Here is a 27488-nt window from a genome sequence, read left to right as displayed (position 1 = left end):
GGACCAGAAGTGACGCATGGCTACTTCCGCTTTCCGCCGCGGCAGGACTTCCGAAGTGTAGGAAAGGTAGTGACTCCTTCGGACGGTAGGTCGAAAGCGCCGGTTTGTTGTTCCGGGTGTTTTTTAGATGCGCTTATATAAATGGAGCGGTGGTAATTGTGGTCTTCTTTCTCCGGAAGACGCGCCTCTGGCCTGAGGTCTCCAGGGATGGGGGTGGCGCCGTTTGCTGGGCCGCCGCTCCAGTCCCCTCCGCACCGGGACCGAGGTCGGGTCTACGGGCGGAAGGGGACGGAGAGGCGGCCCTCGGGGTAGTTCCTCCCCTCCCGGCCCCGGAACGCCGGCCCCGGAACGCCCACCCCGGAGCGCCACAGGGCCTCTTTGGCGCCCCGCAAGTGGTGCAGAGTCCAGGGCCTGGCTTGGCGCGGTCGTGCCGGGCGGGAAGCGGCGTGTTCCTCAGAAGTGGAGATAAATGCATATTCATTCATTCCAGAGGCATCGAGCTATCTGGGAGCCAGACTAAATCTCAGCCCTCAGGGGACCGATCGTGGCACAGCTGAGCCACGTGCAATAGGGAAGCAGCTGGATTGTTGGGAAACGCCGCAGGGACCCAGGGAGGCGATCAGAGAGGCTTTCTTGACTTGACTTTCAAACTTAGACCAGTCTCAGCTCAGAAAGGTAGCACGGAGGAAACGCATTGCTGCGAGAGTGAGCGGCTTTTGCAAAGCCCCTGAGGATGAAAAGGGTCATGGTGTGTTCTAGGACCTGAAGGCAGGGTGTCTGGAACCCGGAGGGAAAGGAGACCTGCAGAGGCAGGCGTGGACCAGACCGGTCGTGAAGGGCATGGTAATTGCACAGTTTTGGGGACACGTTATCTTGAGAGTAATGGAGAAACCGTAAAATGTTTATAGTAGGAAGTGACCACATATTTAAAAGTTTGTGTCGAACTCAAGAAACCGGAAGGAGAAGCTTAGGTATTTAAAAAAAAGAAAGAAACAGATGGAAAGTAAGATGTTTGATGGGATCATCTGTTAAATGTTACAAAGAGGTCCTGAAAAGTGGGCGGGGAAAGGGAATGAAGTGCCGATGGTCGCAGGCACCGCACCTGGAGCAGAGCACCTGGAGCAGGCTCGGGGCAGTAATGAGGGCGGAAGCTGCCTGCGGGCTGAGAAGTGGATGGACTGGAGAGGGCGGTTTCTCTCAAGGAAGTTTGCTGTGTCGGGGAAGGAAAGAAAAGCTGGATGGGACTTTAGAGTTTGAGGATGGCTGCATCCTTGTTATTTGTTTTGTTTTGTTTCATTCAGAAGAGTCTAGAGGTCGAGGGGGTGCTGCTAGCAGGGAGCCTGTGCAGAGGAAGAGGCTAGAGACCCGAAAGAGAGGTGGGTCACCTGATGGGTCGGGGTCTCTGAGAGGCAGGAGGAAGCTGGTCTCCAGCACGCATGGGCAGGAGTGGCCTTTGGCAGGAGGAGAGTCCCCTCCTTTGTTGCAGCAAGAGGGAAAGAAAGGAGGGGATGGGTGCACGCAGGCATGTTGCACTTGGAGGGAAATTCCCTGTCTCGTGTGTGTGCATGTGAGGGAGGTCATGGGCAAGTCAGTTGGCTGGAAGTGGGAGGGAAGACTGGAATTTAGAAGTCTGTTGAGAGTCAAGGAGATTTTAAATAATTATTTCAAAAAGAGTGGGCAAGTGAGCTGTCTCGAGCAGGGCTGCCCCCCAAAATAGCATGCAAGCTATGTACATAATTTAATGTTATGACTAGTAGCAATAATAAGAAAAACATGAAAAAGTGGAGTTAGGAATGTTTTAACAAACAATATTCAAATTGCTATTTCAACAGGAAAGTAACATGCAAGAATTACGACTGAGACATTTTAGTGTCTTCGTTCTAAGTCTTGGGGTCTGGCGTGTGTGTGACACTTCGAGCGCAGTGTGGCCCAGCCACACTTCCGGTGCTCGGCAGCCTCTCGGGGCCAGTGGTGCCCCGAGCCTGCACGGAATCCGTGCAGCGTGGATCCAGACGGACACAGTTGGACGGCTGGGCAGTGTGCAGGTCCCAGATAGATGGCGCCCGTCTGCCCAGTTGTGAGTTTTCTCCAGGGCACCCAAACGAGGAGCATTCATTCATTCCAAAATAGGTATTTTTTGAGCTCCTGCTATGAGCCAGGCACTCTGCTAGGTGCTGGGCTATGGAAGCTTAGAAGGGCGGGCCAAAGCAGGGTTACAGTTGTTCATACGGAGAATAATGCTACGGGAGTTATAAAGTGTCCCTCGGACTCACAACTGTAAGCTCCCTTTGCCTGTCCCTGGGTGAGGCAGGTAAACCCTCTCTCCGAGCAGGGAGTCAGCCTGCGACGCTCACCCTGCCGCGAGCTGGGACCTCAGAGAGGCGGGTTTCCGTCGTCTCTGTGTGGCAGCAGGGAGGAAGGCCTCACCCAGCGCTCTGGGTGTCTCCATGAGGGGGAGACCCTGAGGCTGGGGGTCTGGGCTGGTGGTGCAAGTCCACATGTCGGTGCACGGTCCCCCTCCCTCTGCCACATGGCGTCTTCACTACCCAGGAGAAGTTAGGTGCCTCTGTGGAGAATGGGCTGGCCATTTGGACTTGAAGGAGTGGGGGTGCATCTCCAGGACCCACGGTTACATGAAAAATAGTGGGATGCAGACCAGAATGTGTCAGTGCTGCCTTCTGTGTGAGCAAGGGAGAGGTAGGGCCAGGGGATGGTGTTTGAGCTACATAAATGCATTAACTAGTCGAAAGAGACATAGAATCCTAAAAGCTGAAACACAGAAGGAACGCAGAGAAAGGAGAGTTATGAGACATGTTTGTAAAAGCATACCATTAACCATCTCTTTTGTCAAGTTCGTTTCTGTTAGTGTACGTCAACTCCAAAATGCACGTGCTCTCCATGAGTGTTGACATTGGTGCCTTGTTAAATTTCATCCCAACTCACTGCAGAGCTTTGACTCTCTGTTGGACACGAACAGGGCCCGCCCAGTCCCTGTCTCGCAGAGGTGACCTTCGGACTGAGGTCAGCGAGTCCCTGACGTCCCCTCTGTGAAGGCGCTGGCAGGTCCTCGCACTCCGACGTGAGACGGGGTTTTGGGGCGTGGCTTCTTGGTGGTGGAGACACGGGCAAACCACCCTCCTCCTTGGAATTTCCTTTTTTTTTTTTTTTAGCAGAGGAGCATTAAATGGCTAATGAAATAACTATTTTTTAAGGTACAGTTGGACTAAGTGCTACAAAAGTAAAGTACAGTTTGCTATGAAATCAGCAAAGCGTTTAGGGAATGGGCCAAGCCCAAGGAATCAGGGGAGTCTTTCTTTCCTTTGCTTTTTTTTTTTTTTTGGTAGATACTTAGGTAGTTATAGCCTTGAATCACTGGTTTTTAAACATAAATGAAAGCAATCTATACCCTTGTTCTGCCCCTCACTTTTTATTTTGGGTATTCAAATGAGTGTAGATAAAAACAGAACACCCCTGTCCTTGTTGTCCCGATTAAGAAATAAAAGATTACAGATGTGAAAGAAACGGGCTCTAGACGCGTCCCTAATCCCTGAGTTTGCCAGTTATAATCCCCATGTTCATAGTTTTCCTGGTATGTATCCACTGAGAAAAGACCCATAAAAGTGTTTGCAGACTTTACACTTAATACATACACGGTGTCATAATGGATACATTCTTTTAACCAGGGGAAGCTTTCTTGAGGCAGTGACATTCCAGCCACACTCTGAAGGATGGATGGAGGCAGGGAGGCGGGAGGCGGCCGGGAGTGTCCTGGGCGCAGGGAGTCGGATGCTGTCAGACCCTGAGCCAAGGAAAGGGTTGTGGCACGTCTAGGGGACCAGAAAAGGGGACGTGTGGCTGGAGCCCCGAGTTGGGAGGAGAGGTGAAGGAGAGGCTGTGGGGGCGGGGGCTGGCCGAGCTGGCCCTGGGGTTCCCTGTGTCCTCGCCGTCTCTCCATCGGACAGGCAGTGGGAGTGGGCAGAGCAGTTACCGGGAGCCCCCCGCACACTTAGAATGGTGTGAGTTGTACACTCGTGACTCCTGCTGGCCGTTTGTCATACAGTTTCGTTTCCCGTGATTTGTTTTTCTCCGGAGGCTGATGTTTAAAATGCTTTGCAAAATTAACCACTGTTGTCGGGTTTCCCTCTAGGAATAAAATGGAAGGCACGTTGAGCAGACTGGAAGTCCGCACTCCAGTTTTTGACAAGAAAACGGAAACGTATTCTGTGGAGAAGGAAAGACGTCGGATGCGTGTCCATGAGAACTTCAGAGACCCCGCCTTGGAGAGTGAACAGCCTCACAGAACGAAGAGTAAGCACAAGAGAAAAGATCGCCAGTTTCCCGCTTCTCCTCGAGAACAATCGGAACCCAGTGATGGGACTGAAAAGGCCTCTCCCACAGCCAAAAAGAGGAAAAAGGGGAGGTCATCGGGGGCGCAGGGCGACGCGGGCATCGTGTACGTCATGGTGGATAAAGAAAACATTGAGGACACGCCGAAGGGTGTTAGGAAGGACGTCGACATCGTCTACATTGACGTGAGCAAGGAGCGGGCATCGGCCAAGGAGCCCGGAGCCCGGCCACGGCACGCAGTTGCCAAGCGACGTGGAAACGAGCCGGAAGAAGCACATCATGAGGTCAGGAAGGAAAAGAAGCGCCGGAAGGAAGCTGCGTCCTGCGATGATGATGATGATGCTGGGCAAGGGGGCCGTGGCGCCAGCGCCGGCCTGCCTCAGCCGCAGCCGCAGCCCCGTCCCCTGCTTCCCGTGCCCAGCGAAGGCCCGGGCGCGCCACCGCTGGGGGCCGCCCGAGAAAGGAAGTCCAAGAAAAGAAAGAGGGAGACTTCCCACAGCCAGGAGTCCGAGCGTCCTGAGACCGGGGGCTCCGAGGGCCGGCAAGCGGCCCACGACGCAGGCGCTTCGGAAGGCAGGGGGGAACCCCGAAAGTTAAAGAAAAGGGCCAGGAAAAGGAGGCGAAGGTCTGCTGGCGACAGTGCCCCCTCGCCGGGCGGCGGTTGTTCGGGCCGCCCCGTGAGCTGTGAGCGCCCGGACGTGCCCCCCGATCCACCGGAAGGTCGCGGCTCCTTGGCTGAGGACGGCGCGGCAGCCCGGCCGCCAGAGGAGCAGACGCAGGCGCGCTCGGGGGAGGCGCAGAGGTAACGCGGGACCGTCCTGCCCTCTGAGGTGTCCGTCCTCTGTGGGGGTTGTGCCCGGGCCTCTGATCGGCGCGTCTGCAGCAGATGGCAGAGGCCCTGGAGGGAGGCCAGGGCAGTGTGCGCGTTTAAGCCCGCCCTCGGCAGGCAGGGTCCTTCCCCTGTGCACGCGTGGGCAGCCCCTCAGGTGTGCCGGGAGCGCTCTCCCAGCCCTGGGGCTCTGTGGCGAAATCCAGCAGGCTTTTTGAGACCCCCCCGTGCCCCCAGCATTACCCTGTCTGTCCGTGTGCGTCTGGGTGGAAGAAAGGGGTGGGCACCTGAGAATGCTACCCACCAGGGCAAAGCTCGCATGGGGGTTCTCACTAAGGAAAGAAATTTCAGCATTTTATATGTAATTATTATGTAAGTGTAGCATCTGCTGCATAAATGCAGGGAGGTAGGGTTTTTTATTTGTTTGTTTTTTCTTAGTTCCTGGGACTTGAGACAGATCCCCCCCCATTTTTACTCAGTGGCTTTCTCGCCTGTGTTAGATTGTCCTGGCTTAACACAGCTCGGTCTAGCAGTTGAATGAGAGAGGGCCCCGCCCGCCCCGCCTCCGTGGTAACGGTGGCCCCGCCCACGGCGTCCTCCCTGCAGTCCCGCCTGGGCGGCCCCAGAACGCGGACTGTGAGGCGGGAATGCCCTAGGCCTGGGGCGCTTGACTCACACTGCGCTGCGGGCGCTCTGAAAACCACGGACCCTTTGCTTGGACAGGTGCACACAGTTCTTTTTTTTTTCCCAGTTTCCTGTCTGAGCAGTTCGTTGACACAGGTGAACGTATGGAGAGATGTGAACATCTGGCAGAGAGTTGGGGGTGTGTTGGTGATAGATACACAGACAACCAGGCAAAGGGGAAATGTGGCCACTACTGACCACAGCAAAAATAACCGTAACCATCCGTGACTGATGTGGCTCAGTGGGATGGGCATCGTACCGCAGACCAACCCAGGGGTCGCTGGTTCAGTTCCCAGTCAGGGCACGTGCCCGGGTTACAGGCCAGGTCCCCGGTTGGGGGCGTGCAAGAGGCCACCGACATCAATGTTTGTCTCCTCTTTTTCTCCCTCTCTTCCCCTCTCTCTAAAAATAAGTAAGTGAACTCTTTTACTTACTTATTTATTAAAAAAGTAAGTTTTTACTTGTTATTAAAAAATTACTTGTTATTAAAAAAATAACAGTAACCACGGAAGCCCTGGATACTGATTGAACTGATTAGCGATCGTTATAAGGCCTGCCTCGCTGGCAGGGTCAGGCGAGGTGTCTGGGGCGCCGCGGAGGCAGAGGAGGGCGTGGCCGACCAGGAAGTCCGCATCCGAAACAGGGACAGCTGAGAAACGGTCAAATAAGAGACAGGGCCTGGGCTGCCGGTCTCCCTGCGGGCGGCCCTGGAGGGGTGCCCAGGGCAGCAGTTCCCTCTCGAGCCTGGGTCGTGTGTCGTCCCCCCCCCCACCCCCCCGGAGTGAGTCGTGCCGGGAGAAGACATTCACAGCTGTGAGGGCCGTGTTCCCTCGGGGCTGATCGGTCCGCTCCCCGCCCGCCCCCCCTCCCCAGGTCAGGACCTGCCGATAAAGACAGCGGCTTGGAATCATCGGCGAAAGACTCCGAGGCGCCGTGTTTGTCTGAAGACTCGAGAGACTCGGACGCAGCTGACGTGGACGTGGACGTGGACGTGGACCTGGACGCCGCCGTGCGGCAGCTCCGCGAGTTCATCCCCCGCATCGGGGACAGGGCCGCCACCACGATTAAGCGCATGTACCGCGACGACCTGGGGCGGTTTAAGGAGTTCAAGGCGCAGGGTGAGCCGGAGGGACCGCGGGGTCTGCGGGGCGTTGCTGGAGGCCCGACGTTCTTTTGTGAACGGCTCGGATTTACAGGCTCACGCGATCTGTCCTTTCACTGCTTTCGGCTCTCCCTCCAGCCAGAATTGGGGCTCTTAATTGAATTTATTGGGGTTACCTTGGTAAATCAAATTTCATAGGTGCCAAGGGCAGACTTCTGTAATAATCACCCCTCCAGAGTTACTCTCCGAGCTGGTGTCCTGTTCTTTGCCCAGCCTCTGGTGTGGAGGCGGGCGGCCCGGGGCCACAGGGGCCAGGTGGGCCTCGTGGGGGAGGGGGAGGTTAGTGGGCGGAGGCCTGGGAAGGATACGCACAATCACCAATCACCGGGAGGGAAAAGGAGGCTTTTGCCTTGGGGACTTCATCATGTCGAAGAGATTTCCTTTGAAAAATAGACAGGTTAGCCCTGGCCGGTGTGCCTCGGGACTGTTTTAAAGGCAGGTGAGTGAGCCAGGAAAGGTCGCTTGGTGGAACGGGATGGGCAGGGAAGAGCTGGGGAGAGGAGCGAGGCTCGGACTCGGAGGGGAAGCCGAGCCCTCCTGCGGGATGGGGACGGGGCGCTGAGCGGCCAGCGCACGGGCGGGCAGCTCCCAGGTGGACGCAAGCTGGGCCCTGCACTGCCTGCCGCTGCTGACACACACCAGCCAGGCTGGCTCTTACTCGTTCCTGACGACACCCTCTTCCTCCCGCCCCAACTCCTAGGTGTCGCCATTAGGTTCGGCAAGTTTTCTGTGAAGGAAAACAAGCAGTTAGAGAAAAACGTGCAGGAGTTTCTGGCCCTGTCGGGAATTGAGAGTGCGGACAAGCTGCTGTACACGGACAGGTACCCGGAGGAGAAAGCCGTGATCACCGACTTGAAGAGAAAACACGCCTTCCGCCTGCACATCGGTGAGTGCACAACCGCCCCTCTTCGACCCACCACGACTGTCCTCCCCCACGGATGACCGCCCGTGGTGCCTGTGTGGCGCGGCGCCTGGCCCGGGCAGCGCGTGTTAATGACGCCGTGGGAACAGGGTTCTCGGCGGCAGCCTGTGTTGGACGGTTAGGCGTGTGTTCGTGCCTCCCAGCTGTGGTGCTTGACCGACTTCAGGAAGAACGAGGCCCCAGCTCCCAGCTCTCCTCCTCGGTAGTAACTGAGGTTTAGGCCGCTCTCCCTGCTCCCCGGGGCGGCTGTCTTCCCTTTGCTGCCCGAAGCACGCCCTCCCGTGCAGCAGGGGCTCCTGGGAGTTTCAGGCGCGGCCCAGTGCGTGCCGGGCGGCTGGGGCCCCTCCTAGAGGTGACGCTCGGAAAGTGAGGGGTGCGAAGCAACCCAGGACTGGACCGGGAAAAGCGTTCTTGAATGAACAGCAGTTCATCCGAGAGGCTTTCCCGGGGACGCACCCAGGAAAGGCAGCACCAGCCCTGCGGAGGGCGTGTGTCGCCTGCGGGGTGGGGGTTGCGAGGCCAGCCTGTCCGTTTGGGAAGGTGGTTTCTCTCACGGCGGGCTGTTGCGTGGTCCCTCACTTCAGCTGTCCTTCCTCTGCATGCGCTGCCTTTGGAAGGGTCTTCTCTGTGACCTGAGGCGACCGGAAGCTGGGGCCTCTGCGTACAAAGCGCCCAGTTCTCCCAGGCCTCCAAGGAGCCCGGGGCCGGGGTGGGTGGCGTCGCGGAAAGGGCCCTGCTGGGCCCCTTCGCAGCGGCGGCCGCTCCCTGCCACGCTGTGCGCCCTGCTGACCGCCCCCCTTCCTCCGGCAGGTAAGGGCATCGCGCGGCCCTGGAAACTCGTGTACTACCGGGCGAAGAAGATGTTCGACGTCAACAATTACAAGGGCAGGTGAGAACTCCGTCCCGCAGCTCGGCAGGCGTTGCGTTGCGTGTTGGGCCCCGTGGACCCCATGAACCAGAGCGTCGCCCACACGGATGGGGGGTGAAAGGGCCGTGGCAGCGGTGTGTGTGTGGAGCCGGGGGCGTGCCTGTCACCAGGCGCTGTCTTCTAGGCCCCTTTTGGTGCCTCCTCTCCGACCTTTGTGCCCCCCCCCCCCCCAGTCCTCAGCTGTTTCCTTACACTGTCCTTTCAGCTCTCAGTGCGCTCTGCCCCCGTCACTGTGCTCGGCGAGTGTGCACCTCACTGAGCCTGTGCACTCCCTGTGAGCCCGGACGTCCCCGCCCAGTGACGCTGCATGGGGCCTGGGGCCGGCTCCCTGGCTCTCCGTGACCGCGCAGGCGGAGGCGCGGGGCAGCCGGGGTCCCTTCTGTGGGAGTCAGCGGTCGGTTCAGTGCCCCTGAGCGCTTAGGTGCTGATGCCCGTTCTCTCCTGCGCTTTTTCCCCAAATCAAATACCCAACTGGAGTTTGCTTCCAACGTTCCGAATAAAACGGGCACAGGTGGGGAGTGGGCTGTGGGTGCCCCCTCTGCTCGGGGATGAAGGGACGAGCCGGAGAGCAGCGGCCAGCACACGGCAATGGGACTGTCTCTGGGCAGCCGAGGGACCCGTCCCCGCAGGACCGAGGAGTTCCCCCAGCCCCGTGACTCTGCACCGGGGCACGCGCAGCCGCAGAGCTTCCAACGTGGGCATGACGTTGGTTTCTTTTATTAAGCTTTTACCGAAAAGAAATAAATCTTCAGGGGAGGGAAGGCTGCCCACGCAGACCGGTGCCTGCCCGACCCGTCCTCCCAAGCCCCGTTGGAGGCGGGTGAGGACGGACTTGTGGGCAGCCACTGTGAGGGCACAGTGGGAACGGGGCTCAGACGCACGCTTTTGGGGCGTGAGCGGTGGCAGCTGAGGGGACGTCTCTCCGCCTGTGGCGGCAGCAGCGTGGGAGTGAGGTTTTCGGGGGAGTGAAAGGCTGTCGTTCTGACAACGAAGTTCATTCGCTTGCTTGTGCCGTAGTATGTGTGTTGCGTTCACCATTCATTCTTAGAATACTTTTCCAGCTTCAGGAATTCTTAACGGGAAAAAGGCAGGAAGTCCGGAATCCGAGGATTATTTGAAGGCTCTGCGGGGCCTCGGGAGGCAGCACCCCGTCCCCTCCTTTCTGTCCCCTCCTTTCTGCGCCCTCGTGTCTCTCTGCCGTCCTTTCCTGCTGCTGCCAGGGTGCCTTTCAGCTGGTCAGCCTCAGGGACGCCCTGCTGGCCTCCAGAAGGAAACTGCTGGAAAGCGCAGCTCTTAAAGGCGCAGGGTCCCGGGCCTCCACTCCCTGCCCTCTGCAAGGGGAGGGGGGTTTCCGAGCGTGCTGAGCCCTCTGGCCCGAAGGCTGGCTGCTCTCCGTCACCAGAGGTGGCGAGGGTTTTCCCAGGGCCTCTCCTGAGCACCCGTAGTAATGACACAGACCCGGCCCCGGCCCTGGCCGCAGCAGTCAGAACCAGGCTTCTCCTTCACTTCTTCCACGGGGACTGGTTTTTGTCCCTTCCTTTAGTAGCGTGTCTGCGTGCGGAACTGGCGCAGGGCTCCTGCCCCTGTGGGCCTTGCCCTCCAGAGCGAGCGGAGCATCCCGGGGACCACCAGCCTCACGTAGCCGCGGAGCACGGGGGTGTCCTTGCTCCGGGCGGGGACGTGCTGGGAGAGCAGGAGCACCCGGGGGTGGGAGGCTCGGGGTGAGGAAGAGCGTGTGAACCAGCTCAGTCCTCGTGGGTGCCGATGGCATGTTGGAAAGCCTGCGGTTTTAACATGTTGGGTTGAGTTAAAAAATAATTCATTAAGACGAGATACAATTCATTTCTGTACGACCGTTAGGAAATTTTAAACGTACACAGCTCACATCAGGTCTCTGTCAGCCAGCAGAGGCCTGGAGAAGAGGCGGGTGAGCAGGGAGCCCCTCAGTGCGGAGCCGCCGGTCATGGCCGGTGCAGGGAGAGGCCGGGCTCTCTGAGGAGGATGCCGGGGCCTCGGGCTCAGGGGGTCAGGGGGTCAGAGAGTTTCTGTATCAGACTCCATGGGAGCCACCCTGGCAGATGAGGGCGGCCTCGCGGGGCCCAGGGCTGAGCAGCAGGGAGCAGCGGGCTCTGGGGGCACATCGAGAAGTTTGTGTTGTGTGGTGTGTGAAATGGGGGGCCTGTAGGGTTTGGATGGGGAATACCCTGGTCCCAGTGTTTGGGTGCTGTGCACCAGCTGGGCCTCTGGCCTGGTACAGCGGGGCCTGGTTTCCGGGCTGACCACAGTCAAGATGCCAGGGCAGGAAGCGACCCGAGCTCTGGCGGTTGGTCAGCCCGCCCCACCCAGCCTTCCCAGGACCGCAGTGGACTCTGCAGGGACAGCGGTGTTTGATCTCGTAGTCCGTTCCACGTTGTGGCAGGCCGCGGGTGTCTTCGCAGGCCACAGTCAGGGTATTTTTTCTCCTTTAACAACTGATCATTAATTGGGAAGGATTGCTTAATGAGAACAAGATGTCCCGTTGGTAATGGGGGGGCAGTGATTAAGAAGCTTAAGAACTTGCCCTGGCTGGTGTGGCTCAGTGGGCTGAGCACCGGCCTGCAAACCAAATGGTCGCTGGTTCGATTCCCAGTCAGGGCATGTGCCTGGGTTGTGGGCCAGGTCCCCGGTTGGAGGGATGTGAGAGGCAGCCAGCTGATGTTTCCCTCTTTCTCCCTTTCCTTCTCTCTGCAAATAGTAAAATCTTTAAAAGAAACAAAGCTGAAGAACCAGGTGGAGGTGTCTGTCGCACAACGTCGTGAGCGCGCTAAATGCCACCGAGTCGTGCGCTTTAAACCTGGCCACCTGCGTTCTGTGAATTTTCCCTAACTGCAAGAGAAATTAAAACTGAAAACAAACTGTCGCGGGTTCCCTTCCTCGCAGGTACAGCAAAGAGGACACCAAGAAGCTAAAGATATACCACTCCCTGCACGGCAACGACTGGAAGAAGATCGGGGACCTGGTGTCCCGAAGCAGCCTCTCTGTCGCCCTGAAGTACTCCCAGATCAGCAGCGGTGAGTGGTGGTCTCCAGCGCCTGCCTGGGGGAGCCCATGGGCGAAGGGGCGAAGGGGCGAGCCCGGCAGGCCGTTGGCCGCTGTGACCCAGCGCGCGGACTCGTTGCGGCCGTTGCCTGTGAGCCGGCCTCCAGTGGCGCTCCGTTCCGTGCGTTCGCGGAGCCCCGCCCCTTCTTCACGGATGGCTCCCGCTGCTCCCTTTGGCAGCTTTCAGTGCAGCTGCACCCACCACGCGGGCTGGTTCCGAGGGAGCTGGCAGGCAGGGGAGGCTGGGCGGGGAGAGGTCCCGTCCTGAGGGGGCAAAGGGGGTTGGGGGGCTGTTCGGGCCTGCTGGGCAGGGGTTGTCCTCAGGACCAGTGGTCGTCGCCTCCTGTCTCTTCCCCGGCCTTCGGCAAAAGCGTCCTTGGTCGTATTCTGCTTGTGAAAAAACCCCCAGCTGCTTTAAGAAGACTTCAGTCAGGGTCACTGGAAGCGAGGGCTGCCATGCGCCCGCCACACGGGCAGGTGGAGCCCCGGGCGTCCGTGTGGCCAGTGCGTGGTCAGCCCTGACCTGAGCTGGGGACCAGGCCTTTTGCGCCACCGAATGCAGCCACAGATGCCAGGAGGAGACTCCGTGTGCCCCAGTCTCGTTTCCAAGAAGTAAAGTAAAAGTCTGGGTTTTTTATATCGTGTGAAACCTAGGCGTCTTTTTTCCCCTTGGAACTCTCTGGACTTTTAAATATCCATCCAGATTACCATCAGGGAGAAGTAACAACAGCACTGGTGGGCTGAACCAAAGGTGTCTGTGGGCGGCGGGTCTCGGCCTCCTCCCCAGCGTGACCGATATCTGGACACGGCGGCGAGCAGGGCCGCTGGACTCCCCGCCCGGGCGACGGGCCCCGGAGGCTCTCGGGGGCCTTTGTGCTGTTGCCACCCCAGCCATCCGTCTGGCCCTGGGGCTCCCGGGGAGAGGTCGGCACGTGACGGACACTCATCTGGTTACAGTTGTCCCGTTAAACGTGGGGAACCTCAGAGCCCGTGCAGGAGACGTTACTCGCAGACACGGGAAGAGCAGCTTTTCTGGCATCACACAAAAGACCCTCCCTGCGCTAAGCAGGCTCTCCTGGCGCTGGCTCTCAAGGGGACCTGCAGCCCCGAGTGCTTTCGCGGTCTGTGTGTCAGGCCGCTGCCGCTGTCTCTGAAAAGGGTCAGATTTTCTTCCTTTTTCAGACTTCTTGTTTTCAGAGCCGTTGTGGGTTCACTGTGTACTTGAGAGGAAGGTACCAAGATTTCCCATGTGCCTTGCGCAGCCGCCCGCCCCCGCTGTTGGCCCCCCAGGGGGCATGTCTGTTACAGTCCGTGAGGCTTCACAGATATGTGCCCCCCTCCCCCCACCCCACAGCGGCCACCGGGGTCACCTTGGTGGCGTGCACTCTGTGGGTTTGGGCAGATGTGTGATGGCGTGTACCTGTCATCATCACTTCCTTTCCAGCATTGTGTTGGAAAGAGAACAGACTAGCAGCCCTGAGACTGCCCTTTCACACCCACAGAAAGGAACCACGGCGCCTGGAGTAAGACGGAAACCCAGAAGCTAATCAAGGCTGTGGAGGAAGTGATTCTGAAGAAAATGTCTCCCCAGGACCTAAAAGAGGTAGATTCTAAGCTGCAGGAAAACCCCGAAGGCTGCCTGTCGATTGTCCGGGAGAAACTCTACAAGGGCATATCTTGGGTGGAAGTCGAGGCGAAAGTAGAGACCAGGAATTGGATGCAGTGTAAAAGTAAGTGGTAAGTTTTAAGGCTTCTTATGCAAATTTTTGACGGGCTGTTGTCCCCTCCCTCTGCACAGTTTCCACAGAGTGCGGGTGGGTGAGGTTGCTGGTGACGTCCGGGGGCTGCGGCATGGGAAGCCGGCCACGTCCGGGCGAGGACTGCCATTTCCTCCGTGCCGCCTCAGCCCCCTCGGTGTCAGTGCCTGAGTGGAGTCAGCCCCTGACCGCGCCGACGCCTGCAGGGCCCCCCACAGGCCCGGGTGCGGGAGAGAAGTCACAGAGGCAGGGTCAGTGCCAGGCCCGCCTCCCCGCCCCCGGGGCCTTCCCAGTGAGGGCCCCACACATCCTCCCTGACCCTCTGCAGGTGCGCCCGCCACCCGGCAGTGTTGTCCGCCGGCCTCGCTGCGCGGCCTGTGCCTCGCGCGGCCTCGCCCGGCCCGGGGGTCTCCGGGCTGCTCCTGGACGAGCTGGTCCTGGACGCGGGGGCCCTGCAGCTTGGGGCCGCCTCACGCACAGGAAGCCCGGCCCCTTGACCATCCATGCGAATGACGTCCCGAGTTGGCGTGTGTCACGCAGAGGGCGAACCCCCGGATGACACTGTTTGCTGTTTACGTGCCTTGCATTCCTTCGTAGAGTCGTTTGTTTTCACCAAGACTTCGGTCGGGGAAGTGAACTCCGGGGAGCAGACAGTGGTTGGGGGGAGGGTGTGAGGCAGAGGAACCAGGGCCCCGCCCACCGCTGCAGTTCAGACTGAAGGAAGGAGCATTAAGGGGGGGAGGTCACCTTCAGAGTCCACGTAACTAAATAAGGTTCAAGGCTTGCTTTTTACTCGAAGAGAAAAGGAGGACACTTGTGAAGGAAAGGTAGAACACTGTGTTTACTTCATGTCACATTGCAGTGACCTCACGTGACGCGTGTCCAACCAGTGAGCATGGACGGCTGTCGGTTGGCGAGACCGGCAATGCCAGGGCCCCGTGAGCGTCACGGCTCTCCCTTGTCGGGAAAGGAGGAAGCTGTGTCGGCTAGTGACCCATTCGTCACGTCGTGGCAGGCTTTGCTGTGAAGACAAGGACTTTTTTTTAAGGGGTTATATTTTCAGAGAGAGGGGAAGGGAGGGAGAGAAACATCAGTGTGGGGTTGCCTCTCGAGCGCCCCTACTGGGAACCTGGCCCGCAGCCCAGGCGTGTGCCCTGACTGGGAATCGAATGGAACCTGTGACCTTTCAGTTCACAGACTGGCGCTCAGTCCACGGAGCCTGGCCAGCCAGGGCCAGACAAGGACTTGTGGACTATTTTACATGGGGCTGCTGCTCTCATCAGGAGACTCAGTCACCCCCCTTCCTCCAGCCCGTAGCGGTGGGCGCTGGAGGACCCAGCAAACCGCTTAGAGGTCGCTTTGCTGAATTTGTCGGGCTCAGTGTTGCGGCAGCTGGTCGCGGCAGTAAGAGCAACGTCAGTCTGTTTCGTTTGTTTCAGGGTTTTTGGGGTTTTTTATAGAGGAGAAGGAAGGAAGATAGGGAAACACATCGATGTGAGAGAGAAACATCGATCAGTAGCCCCAAGTACACGCCCCAACTGGGGGCTGAGCCCACAACCCAGGCACGTGCCCTGTCTGGGCATCGAACCCTCGACCCTTTGGTTCGCAGGATGACACTCCAGCCGAGTGAGCCGCCCCAGCCAGGGCCCTGTGTCTTACAAACAGGGAGAACTAAACTGAGCTTACAGCCTCCTTCAGCACCTGCTCGCGGGCTGCGGCGGCTGCTCCCCCCTTTTTAAAACGGCTCGTTGCAGAGATTCTGTGACACACACGTGAGGGCCCTCGTGCGCGTCGCCCAGTTTCGGCAACACCCTCTCTGTCGTTTCACTTGTCCGTTGTTCCCACTGGATTTGGGAAGAGGGGCGTGGTGGGCGGTGGGGAACGCCAGCGGCGCTGAGTCGCAGGCGCTAGAGAGCGGTTCCGAGAGAGAGGGCGGTGCAGACAGGGAAGACACCGGGCACGTGGGCCCTGAACTCCAGCTGTGCCTTTCCTCGTCCCCACGCAGGACGGAGATCCTGACCAAGAGGATGACCAACGGTCGGGACGTCTACCGGGGAGTCAACGCGCTGCAGGCCAAGGTCAACCTGATCGAGAGGTGCGGACGCGCCGCGCGGCGCCGCTGCCCTGGGTCTCCCTCGGGCCACGCGGCGGCTCGCACAGCACAGCGTGCGGCGGGGTCGCCCCGGTTCGGACCCCTGTTCCAGCACCCTCTCCACGTGTGACCCTGGACGTGTCGCTGCCTCTCTGGGTCTTGGTGTGTCCATCTGGGACGAGCGTGACGGTGACAGCAGCTGCCTCGTGGAGTTTGCGGGGAGGGCACGCAGTGATATGTGCACAGTGCACCGCGCCGCGACGGTCCGGGCAAGCCCGCTGCTCCCCGGCCGGCTCCGGCTCATTGGGGCCGCTGGGGCGTGGCCTCTGGGTCCGCCTGGGGGCCCTGTCCTGAAGGAGGGGGCGGCGTGGGTCTGGTTCAGGAAGCCCATGGGTCCGGGGGGCCTGGGCTCACGGCAAAGGGGAGGCTGCAAAGAGCGGGGGGTGCTCTGGGCCTGGCCACCCCGCCTTCTCCTTGCTCTGTCCTGAACTCGGCCCTGATGGTGTTGGGGCGCCTCCCGTTGCCCCCCCAGAGAGGCGGCAGGGACACGTGGGGCTGGGCAGGGCCTCTCCAGTCCAGGGTCGTCACCACCTGCTGGTCACAAAACGTTCCCCAAGTGACTCGGGGGGCCCCCAGCCCTGCCGCCTCATCTATGGAGTGGGGACAGTCCCCGACCTCCTCGGGGCGGTGTCAGTGAGTGAGTGAACGTCAAGGCCACAACACTCGTCTCTGACGTGGTGCTGAGCACACACACTGTTCCCGCGTGTCTGCACTGAGTGGTGAAGTCGTGTTTTCACCGTGAGACAGCAGCGTGGTTTGGCGGGGGTGCGGAGGGCTCGGGGAGGGGGGCCTTTTGGCTTGTAGCCCACTGACTCAGTGACCCTGGCCACTGGGCCCGTGTACCGGGGGGCTGGCACCAGCGACCCAGTGGTGCCTTTGGCTCTGAATTGTCTAAGTCCCTGAAGGTGTCCAGCGTGCTGACTTTTGCTGGAAGACATAATTTTCATGTTTTCTCGTAGACTGTATGAAATAAACGTGGAAGACGCTAATGAAATAGACTGGGAAGATCTTGCCAGCGCCATCGGGTAAGACCATTTGTTTGTGGTGAAGCTGCTGGAAAAGTAACAGGACTGTTAAGAAACGACTGCCTCTCAGGTTTCGAGGGCCCTCGCTGCCCACGGACCTTGTCTGGAAATCACGTTCGTGTCTGTCTGTGTGTGTGCAGGACCCCACCGCGGACACCAGCAGGAGGGGGTGTCTGTGTGTGTGTGTGTGTGTGTGTGTGTGCAGGACCCCACCCCGGACACCAGCAGGAGCGAATGTCTGTGTGTGTGTGTGCGGGACCCCCACCCCGGACACCAGCAGGAGCGAGTGTCTGTGCGTGTGTGTGTGTGCGGGACCCCACCGCGGACACCAGCAGGAGCGAGTGTCTGTGTGTGTGTGTGTGTGTGTGTGTGTGTGCGGGACCCCCACCCGGACACCAGCAGGAGGGAGTGGAATGTGCACGAAGCCCCTGGGAGCCTCAGAGAGCTACTGGGTTATGAGACTCGCACGGAGAAGCCCACGCCGCCACGTTCCCGCCCCGCCCCTCTCCCGCCCCCCCCCCCCCCCCGGAGGGAAGTGTCCCCTTCACCGTCTGACAGCCGGCGGTGCATGGCGGCCCTGAACGAGGGTGTCACTCCCCGGTTGCCGTCCTGAGGAAGTTTGACGGTTCTGACACAACTCTGTAAGCCCAGCCCACACTGGGATGTCGCCGAGTGTCCCCAGGATGCCCTTTACAGTACTTCCCCTGACCTGAGGTGCAGTCCAGGGTCACGCGTGGCGTGGTGCCCTTTCCTCGTGCCCTGCAGTCTGCGGAGTGCGCTGTGGTGTCTGCTGGCACGGGGGCGCTGGAGGAGCACAGGCGGCCTGTGCCGTGGCACAGCCCCCTCGGGCGCCGCCCGCCCCCCCCAGGGCGGGTGGAGTGTTCCAGGGCTGCTCCCGACTCAAGCGGGGCTTTGTGCTTGCAGCAGGGACACGGCGGGTGCCCGCCGCTCGTCCCGTCCCCCCGGGAGGCGCTGATTCTGGCCCCAGGCTCTGCTGGCACCTGTGTCCTCTGCGCAGCTGCTCTCAGTGAGTTCCCTCCGGGTGGCGAGAGGGCCGCGGGGGGCTGTTTTGAGAGCACAGGCGGGCCCTGTGGCTCTGCGCGGCCCGCTCCCCTCGGCAGGTAGTCCTTGCATCGCGTCCGAGGCGTCTCGGGCGTGAGGGGCCTCCCTGTGCTTAGGAGCCTCTCCGTTTGCCCTCGAGGGGCGCCTTCTCGGCTGCAGCCCCCGCGTTTCCAGCCAGTCCTGCGACCAGGACAGCGGCCGCCCCTCTCCCCGTCGGGCTGGCCGGCTGGGCCCGAGAAGGACGGCTGGCCTGCAAGGCACAGTCCCTCTGAGCAGGGCAGACTGTTGAAAATTGCGGGGTGCGGGTGCAGCTGGGTTTGGGAGGTGGGGGTGTGGAGGGGTGTTTGGCCTCGGGTTTGGGAGGTGGACAGGAGCCGCCTGGCTGACCTGCAGGAGCGTGGCCCTGGGTGAACTTGTCACTGATCCCGCAGGAAGGGAGCGACCAGTTCGGGGGGCAGCGGCCTAACCTTGGGGTGTGGCCAGGAGAGAGTCTTTTTAATTTAACTGGGAGAACTGGAATCTGTCCAGGACAGGCCCTGCAGGGGGTCACAGACACGCGCCTGCCGTTCCAGGCCCTGCCCTTTGCTCGTTCCCCGCGGGTGGGTCCCTGAGAGGTGCTGGTGTCGGGTGCGCAGAAGGAAGGGGAGCCCGCTCCGCACCCCGCCAGCTCCCGACTGAGGGCGGTGTCCACAGAGCCCTCCCTCTATCTTAACAAACCACCGTGTAAACTCTGATTTCTCCAGTGAGTTTCTGTATATTTTGTCACACTGCTTCTGATCACGTGATTCCTTACATTGCATTTTTTATGATTTTAAGCAAGAGGTGTACATATATTTTAAAAATGGATTGGTTTACTTGAGACTTATAAATCTCGAAGCTGTAAAATGGAGATTATGGCATCTAGTCAAATACTGTTTGAAACAGCACAATCTCAAAGCTTTAATAATGAGTCAAAACAGGGAGAAGTAATTAAACTAAAAGTCCCATGTCTTCGGCTGCTTCAGACCTCCCTTGTGACTTAGTTAGGTGGGGTTTAAAGGTGGCATCTTGGCCTAATGAGAGGTGATAGCTACTCGGTTTAACAATGTGCAGACCAGTTATTGTCACTTCTCAAAGCCTGGCCTGGGTCTGCAGAACGTCACGCCCGGCAGGTGGGGCGGCGCGGTGGCCTGGAACTTGGGCTGTGCAGTCAGGCGACCTGGTGCCGGGTCCCGGCCCTCGTTGTGTAGCTGCCCTCGGCCAGGCTGTCCCCCAACTTGTCTCGGTTTCCTCACCCACGCGATGGCTCACTAGGACCGAGTGAGGACCTGGGGAGGTGACGCAGGCCGGTGGGGACACAGGGGCTAAGGGCCCCAGCCACCGTTTGCCTCTGCGCGTACGTCACAGACAGAATCGTCTGCACTAGTCCCTCTGGCTGCCAGTTAACCGCTGAGACAAACAGTCACTGTGACTGTGACTGAGAAGTGTCCAGGAAGTGGAGTTAGGGATTTTCACTTTAAAAAAAGATAAGAATTGGTTGTTTCAGTCTTAGTTACTGTGAAGTGAAAATGTGTTTGAGTCACCAAAACATCATCAGCATCTGCTTTTTTCTTTTTGATTTTGCAAAATAAAACATCGGGGACACCTGCCTCTGAATGGCAACAAAGACATGTGTGTCCTGGGTGTGATGGGGACGAGGGTGGAATTTGGATCCGAATTGCCCTGTTGTCCCAGCTGTGCCCCTCGTTAGCTGTGAGGTCTGGGACGACTTCTCTCTGCCTCAGTGTCCCCATCTCTACAGTGGGGGCGAAGAACAGTGACCCTGGTAGAGTGGTCGTGCGGCAACTTTGCTGCCGCCCGGGAGGGGCTTCGGGCAGGGCCACGCCCTGGACGAGCGTGGGAGCGCGCACGGGCTGTGTGGGCCGTGTGGGCCGTGTTAGGCGTCCTCTTCCTCGCCTCTGGTTGGGTCCCTCCTGTGGGAGCGGAGCCCGCCCGCCCGCCTCGTTGTGCTGCCTTCCCCCTCCTCCTGTGTGTTTTAGCTGCATGGCCAACAGCTGCCGTGTGTGTGTTATTTCTTTGCACTTGTGGCCGTGGCAATGCCACGGGTCAGGGTGAGGAAAGCTACTTGGGTCCGCAGACCTCACTCAGTCATCAGTGTCCCTGTCAGTGCCGTACTGATCGGGCGTGGAACTGACACCGTTTCCACCTTTTCCTTCCTGAAGGGACGTTCCTCCGTCTTACGTGCAAAGTAAGTTTTACAAGCTGAAGGCCACCTGTGTTCCCCTCTGGCAGAAGAAGACCTTCCCAGGTCAGTATCCTCAGCGTCTGAGACGTTTAGAGCACAGTGCGTGGTGCCCCGAGCTGGTGGTGGCCTTGGGCGAGTGGCCTCCCTCCTGAGCGCCTCCCTTCCCCCGTTGTAAAACCGTGACAGCTGGCACATGGTCGTCCCTGCCCGACAGGACGTCCCAAGGCAGCACACCAGGTCACGTGCGTGTGAAAGTTGGTCGCCGGGTGCTTGGGCACAGCAGGCACTCGTGTCCGACCGCGAGTGCTTCTAGGTTGCCATCCTGTGCGCATGTGCACACACACTTCCAGGGAAAACAGGTGCCCGGTTCCTTCTCTGTGGCCACGTGTGGTGGTTTAGATAGGTGACTCCCAAGCTCGGGTCACCCGAGCCACGTGGGGAAGCTGCTAAAAATATACATAGCGGGCCTCCTGCCCGACGCTCAGTGCTCGTCTGCAGGCCGGCTGCGGGGGCTCGGCTCCCTCTCACGGGCTCGCGGGAGCGTCTCCGGTGTCTGCCCAGCACCAGTGTGCGGGCCCCCGGCCCCATGGTGCGCGATCAAGCACCGCCGGCGTGCCGCAGACACCCCTGCCCGGCTGTGAATCCCGGCCTTGCCCCACCACTCCGTAACTTGGGCGCGTGTCATAGTGTGTCGGGGGGCCTCGGGTTCCCCTTCTGGAAAGTGGGTGAGCTGCAGTGCCTGCCTCAGAGGACCCCGGAGCGGACGCAGTGAGCAGCTGTAAGCCGGCCGGTGAGAACAAGGGCCTGCATGTGAATTCCCAGCCCCGGGCAGGGCCATCCGTCCTGCCCGCTGCCCCTTGACCTTGGGGCGAGGCTTTGTGCAAATCGCTTCAGAGTTAACTCTTTCCTTCAGAGATCATAGACTACCTGTATGAGACGAGCCTGCCCCTGCTCAAGGAGAAGCTGGAGAAGAAGATGGAGGAGAGAGGCCGGGAGCTGCAGACCCCCGCGGCACCGAAGCAGGTCTTCCTGTTCCAAGACATCTTCCGCTGTGACGAGGACAGCGACGGGGAGGATGGAGCTGGGGGGAGCTAAGGGGGTGCCGGGCGCTTCTCGCCCTCTCTCTGCGCTTGGTCGTGTTTGCTTACGTGTGCCAGCGAAGCTGTTCCCAGTGTGGGCAGTTTGAGAAGACACAGAGGGCGCAGACGCGACAGCGGGGGTTGTGGAGCTTTGGGAACGGACGTCACCAGGTTCAAGTTTGCCTGGAAAGGAAGAGGAGCACGGGCGTTGATTTCACACTCCGGTCACGTTGACAACGACGGCAGCTGACGCTGCTTCTGGAACCACAGAACCCCAAGTCCCCTAGCAACGGAGGGTGGCCGCGTCCTGTAAACACTTCCTTGCCAGGGGGCCGCTGTGCGCGTCCCAGCACGGTGAGAGCGCCCCAGCTCCGGGGGCTCGCCCGTTGCGCTTCCGGCCCCGCCCCGCTGCTGAGGCCGCGCTCTGGCTCTCGGCGACCACGTGTAGGTGAGCGTCAGCGGGAAGTGGTGGGCGCGGCGTTTCCTCGGCTGCTTTCAGTTCCTGCCCGAGTGGCGCCCGTGCAGCTCGTCTGCCCGGGCAGCCTCCCGGTGGGCAAGTGGGTGAGCTCTTCTCACAGGACGCCCTCTCCGAGCCAGTCTTGGAACCCGCCTGGAGGCCGCCCGCGGGGGAGAAGCCCGCACCGTCTTCCATTCTTCCAGAGAAACTGGCTCTTAGACGGGGAAGCTGCGGTGCGGGTCTCGTGCACCCTCGGGCCCCCGGGAGTCGCAAGGGCTCCCCTGTCGGTCAGGAAAGCAACACACTTCAGGTGCTGCAGGCAGGGAGGGACTCCTGTGGGGTCCGGGCGCCGGCGGGTGCTCCCCCGGGAACTCTGGGCTGCCTGGAGTTCATGCCGCTCTGTCCCTTCTCGGTCCTTCTCCGCCACGCCGCCTCAGCCAGAACATGTGTCTCCCATGGGCAGCCCCTGAGCAGGACCCAGCTGGGCAGGGAAGCCGCGTTCCAGGCTCCTCGCCGCAGCGGCACGAGGCAGCGAGTGTACAGGAGGGACAGTGGGGGTAAGCCACGTCCCGTGCACAGTGACGCCCCTGTCTGCGCCAGGGTGCAGCCCCAATGTCCCCCAAGTGTTCTCCCCATCATCACTTGAGTTACATCACACTGTGACGTTGGTTAACTCTCTACAAAGCTAGACATTTTCCCAAACCGGCCATGGCTGAGGAAGGGAGAACACAGACAAACCAGCCTCAGGGTCCCGGGTCCCCAGACTCTCCCCAGAACCCCAAACAGCACTGTGCAAATGCAGGCACTCAATAAATACTCAGTGAGCAAAAGTGTTTTCTTTTTAGAAAGCGTTTTGCCTTCTGTCACTCCTCTCTCAAACACGCCAGCCTCCGTGCGCATGGGGATGTGAATTGTGTGTTCCTTTGGCAAACAGTCTGGTGAGATGCCGCGGACCTTTGAGAATGTACGTATTCTGTGATCCAGGAGTTTCACCTCCAGAACCTAATGAAGTACTAGAACCAGTATATGAGAATGGCACCTTTACCATGTGAAAAACAGACAAAAAATGTAAATGTTTCTTAATAGGAAACTTGTTAAGTAACAGTATATTCCTAGAATGGAATATTATGCAATAATGTTAAATGCTGACAGATTTGGTTAACACAAAAAGAGGTGAACAGTATTGTCAACTGAGATATTTCAGAAGAGTTTATATATTTTCTCAATTTTGTAAAATAAGAAAATGAAATGTGTGTATATCGGTATATTAAAATATGTGGGAAGCATCGAACCCGAGATGTTGGTGATGTTTTATTTCTCTGGGCGGTGGGCTTATGCGTTTACAGGTTAGAGCGCGTGTGTGCGTTACAAAGGCCAAAAACTCCAACCGACATCTGAGGGGCCCGCAAGGTCACGACTGAACATCCCGGGGGAGGGCCTTCTCCGGACCCCACCTCCTCTCCGGGCCACACAGGGCCCCCTTCACACAGCCCCAGTCTCTGCAGCCCCGATACCCACCCAGAGGAAGGAAAGGGTCTCTTCCTGTTGTTCTGACTTAAGCTCCGGGTTTGGCTCCTCATGCCCAGATTGAAGCTTGTGCCCAACTCTGACCTCTCACTGTAGCCAGGAAGACAGGGCTGGCTGCAGCCACACTGGGCGTGCGCCTGGAGCCAGGATGTAGCCCAGCATCCCCCGAATGGCTGAGAGGGTCCGTTCCCCGGGGAGGAAATCGGGGTCCCGTGCACACCGCAAATGTAGAGGACGACAGTGAGTCATCTGCATGTACCCATGCTGTGAACTTCACCCAGTAAACGTGCGCGCTTTGTAGAAGTTGGATTTGTATCACTTTCTCCTCTCTCTCCCGTGTGCCTGCCCCCGGGGGTGGGGAGATGTACAGCACACAAACGCAGGAACTCGGAAGGGCGGGCTGGCACGTGGAATGCCTGTGGGGGAGGGCGGGAAGGGAACTGTGGGTGGGGGTTGGGACGTGCAGACTGCGAGGTGCATCCCCAGTCTGTGCTTCGAAGAGGACGGACAGAAGAGACCGATTGGTTCGCTCCGTGAGGAGGGGCGTGGCGCCGGGGGACGGACAGCCCTGGGTCCCAGCTGGAGCAGGAAGGGCAGAGGGGGCACCCGGGAGGAGGAGGAAGCGGAGGCTCAGGAAGTGAACAAGGACAGAGAGAGAGAACGCCTGTCTCAAGAAACAAGACCAAGGACGAGCCCAGGTGTTTGCCAGCAGACTTGACGGTGCCCTGCTGGAGTTCTTGGCCCAGTTCTTGGTCATTTTACACTGTTCTTTTTCATTGTGTTTTTTTAATTACCATCCACCCCCCATACCCTCTAACACATCCCACTCCCCTCCCCCTATTTTACACTTTTCAATAAGCATGTTTTCAGCTGTTTATTTTCACTTACGGACTTAATTACGCAACAAAGGGGCCCAGGACACTGTGGCAGAGCGGAGGTCTTAAAGTGTGCCGTCCCTCCCAGGGGCCTGACCACACCTTCCCCTCCCCCCTTCCTCCCTCCACAGTCACCCGTCTCCTAAACTCTAAGGGTCCCCACGAGACATGCACCAGGGGAGCAGTGGGCAGCGGCAGCTCGTTCCGGGCCAACCCCTGAACCAGTCGGTCTCCAGGGCCCCCTTCTCTCTGACCTCCAGGGAGCTCACAGCAGCCCCGTCTCGGCTCTTTCCCTTCCTGTAACAACGTTTCTGGAGAGCCCCAGCAGCCCCGCCTGGGCTCTCTCCTGTGGCTTCTTCCATCCTAAGCCCTTCCTTGTTCACTGTCCCTGACTTTAATAAATGTACTCTCCCCTGGCTGGCGTAGCTCAGTGGATTGAGCGCGGGCTGCGAACCAAAGCATCGCAGGTTCGATTCTCAGTCAGGGCACATGCCTGGGTTGCAGGCCATGACCCCCAGCAACCGCACATTGATGTTTCTCTCTCTCTTTCTCCCTCCCTTCCCTCTCTAAAAATAAATAAATGAAGTCTTTTTAAAAATAAATAAATAAATAAATGTACTCTCAAAGTAAAAATAAAAAGAAGAAGAAAGAGTCTCATCATCAGACCAGGGCCTGGATTCTGACCACGATGCTTTCAGTTCCGCAAGCGCCCGCCGCACCGGATCAGCCACATGTGGTCTGAGCTGAGGACGCAGCAGCAGACAGCGCAGATTTGGCCCGCATACAACCTGACACTTTCTGGACGCCATTTCCAGCTCGTTTCCTGAAATCCACACCACCGTCCCGGTTCCTCGACCGCATTCGACAAGCCGACGGCCCGCTCCCGGCCTGCCCAAGGTGCCAGAGTCCATTGTTATGGTCCCGGCCTTGGGACACCCACGGCAATTCACTCTCTCCCTTTGTGGTACTTCTCTGTTTGAGGCCCCGGATCTGCGGGAGCCCTCCCATCACCTCCTCCCATCACCTCCTCCCATCACCTGCTCCCCGCACCCGGAGAGCTGAATGTTCCGCAACCCGCGTCTCCCTGCTCAGCTGGCTGGTTTCACTTCCGTGACTGTAACCCTCAAGTGGACACACCGCATCTCCGAAGAAGCCGGCTTTGATCTCTCCTCCAGGCTTGCTTTTCCGTTTCCCACGCCGGCTGCTTGGAACACCCAGCCTCTCCACGCCCTTTTCTGCCCTTTGCACGGGTCACCGAGAGAGGTGAAGCCAGTGGACACCGATACCCTGCTTCCTCCCCCGGCCAGACAAACTGGCCTCCAGGGACACTCACTCCCCCTGCTACACGCTGACCCCTGCCCCTGAGCCCTGTGCCTGTCCCCCGAGGTCATGGTGGAGACTTTGACCCCCTGGATTGCCTGTCTCTCCTGTTCTGGACCGTTCCCACCATGTGAACAAACTCTAGTGCTGCCCACCCTTCAGTGTGTCTAGTCGTACAGAATTAGGTAGCACTTTCTGCCCCACTCCTCCCAACCTCTAAGTGTCCTTGTTCCTCGGGGATATTTGGGGCTCTTCAGGCGCTCCCAGTGTTCGGAAATAACCGTGTCTGCCGACGGCTCCCTGACATGTGGTTATGGGTCAGATTCTCCCCTGAACTCCAGGCTAAAAGCTCCATCTGCTACTTGCCATCTCCACTGAGGGGTCCTATGTGTCAAATTTAAGATGTTACAAAGAACATTTTAGTCGCCCACACAACTGAAAACCTGTCACCTGCCCCCAGGCTTTCTCGCCTCTGCCAGTGGTGGCACTTTCACTTCGCTGAGTCGGAAACCCCTAGGGTCACCCAGCTTTGCTGCTGTCCTCTCCCCTGGTCCTGCCACGTCCAGTCTGTTAGCCGCCCCCCACCCATTCTGCCCCCACGCCCCCGCCTGGACTCTGCTCCCCTATCCCCTCCCAGGACCTCAGACGCCGTCCTCTCCGGACGCCACTGGTCTGGCTGACGCCGTCTGCACCGGCCCTTCTCCAACCCGCACTCCCCGCAGCTGCGGAACTGCTTGCGTTCCCCACCTGTTGAGACCCCCTGAAATGGTTTCCCGGTGCACTGTGGGGCGGCACTCACTCTGCATCATAGTGTCCACAAATATTACAACCTTCCATCGCTCATCTTTCCAACCCTATCGGAGGCCCCTGTTTCCCTCACACTACACAAAAATTTTCTTTCAGTCTATTTTGTGTTGGTTTCGGGTGGACAGCACGGCAGTCAGACCGTCAGACACTTCAGACCATGCTCCCTGATATCCCTGTGCCCACCTGGCCCCACCTGGTCATCAAATGTCACTGACTGTGCTTTCTATGCTTTACTTACTTCCCTGGGACTGCTCTGTGACTGCCAAGCTGCGCTTCTCAGTCCCTTCACCCTTTTCGCCCAGTCCCTCCAACCCCCACCCCCAGCAACCACCAGCTCCCGCTCTGTGTCTGCGTCTGTTTCAATACCTCCTTCCCAAAATGGGGGAAAAAAACCCATCAGTACAGTCCCCCATGGTACTAAAGAATAAAAACGATTTGCATTTGATGAATTTCAAATCCATCCAATCAAAATAGAGGGCAACTTTCTCCAAAGGTATCTGCAACAACCTCAGCAAACGTTATTTCAAAAAGTGAAACGTTGAAATTTTTCCCTTTGAGATCGGAGAAAGCGTGCCTACTCTGAACACTTCCGCCGAGAACCAGCCAACCCAGTCAAGCAAGAGAAGGAAGTGAAACCCACGTGAACTAAAATGAAGCTCTAAAACTGCCCTTTCCCCTCAGGTGATTTGATTGTGAATGTAGGAAATAAAAAAAAAAAAAAACTTACAGAGAAGGTGTTAGAGTAAATATGTCTGTTGAGTTGCTAGAGGCAAGATCAATATATAAAAATCAATTCCACGTCTATCTCGGTGGCAAACAGAAAATTTGAAATTTTAACTAAATCTGTATTCAATTTCTATGCCAATATAATGAATTGCCACAAATTTAGTGGCCTAAAAACCACACAAAATTATTATCTGCCAGTCCTGTAGGTCGGGAGTCCTGTAAAGTCCTTTTTTAAAAACAACGGCCAAAGGACTCGTGCAGACAATTCCTAAAGAAGACATACCAATTCCCAATAAGTACGTGACCAGATGTTCTACAGCGCTGGCTATCAAGGACAACAGAGAGCTCCAATTTAACCCACTGGGATGACTGAAATTTCAAAGATTCACAATGGAAATTGTTGACAAGGTAGTGCAGCAAACGCAAGTCTTGTATGTTGCTTATAGAAATATAAGATGGCAAAAATCCCCCTTGGAAAATGGATCGTAAATCCTCCTAATGGATTGTTAAATCCACCCCTACTGGAA

General features: G+C 58.4%; 1 protein-coding gene across 3 annotated transcripts; it reads left to right on the top strand.

Moving 5' to 3' along the window:
* Window positions 1-19: 19 nt before the first annotated feature.
* On the top strand, window positions 20-22997 carry TTF1 (transcription termination factor 1). 3 transcript variants are annotated; one of them, XM_045846296.1, is made up of 11 exons: window positions 20-85; window positions 4148-5149; window positions 6734-6978; window positions 7723-7908; window positions 8755-8833; window positions 11792-11922; window positions 13453-13687; window positions 15713-15802; window positions 16819-16884; window positions 20148-20233; window positions 21084-22997. In XM_045846296.1, the coding sequence occupies exons 2-11, from the start codon at window positions 4155-4157 to the stop codon at window positions 21263-21265; spliced, it is 2295 nt and encodes a 764-aa protein (XP_045702252.1). In that variant the 5' UTR covers window positions 20-85; window positions 4148-4154; the 3' UTR covers window positions 21266-22997. The 3 variants fall into 3 exon arrangements, 2 of the variants coding, with proteins under 2 accessions (XP_045702252.1, XP_045702253.1); XM_045846297.1 differs by lacking the exon at window positions 20-85 and adding an exon at window positions 1301-1376; XR_006786536.1 differs by lacking the exons at window positions 20148-20233; window positions 21084-22997 and having other exon boundaries at window positions 13453-13680.
* The last annotated feature ends 4491 nt before the right edge of the window (window positions 22998-27488 follow it).

Source organism: Phyllostomus hastatus, unplaced genomic scaffold, assembly GCF_019186645.2.
Source record: "Phyllostomus hastatus isolate PE091 unplaced genomic scaffold, TTU_PhHast_1.1 phas_contig_495, whole genome shotgun sequence".
Taxonomy (NCBI): domain Eukaryota; kingdom Metazoa; phylum Chordata; class Mammalia; order Chiroptera; family Phyllostomidae; genus Phyllostomus; species Phyllostomus hastatus.
Note: the sequence above shows the minus strand (reverse complement) of the source record. Positions and strands in the feature narration are given on the sequence as shown.

Coding starts and splice junctions, on each gene's coding strand:
- TTF1 (XM_045846296.1), top strand. CDS start 4,155: ATGGAAGGCACGTTGAGCAGACTGGAAGTCCGCACTCCAGTTTTTGAC. Junction 6,979..7,722: donor TAAGGAGTTCAAGGCGCAGG/GTGAGCCGGAGG, acceptor CCCAACTCCTAG/GTGTCGCCATTAGGTTCGGC. Junction 15,803..16,818: donor AAGGTCAACCTGATCGAGAG/GTGCGGACGCGC, acceptor GTTTTCTCGTAG/ACTGTATGAAATAAACGTGG.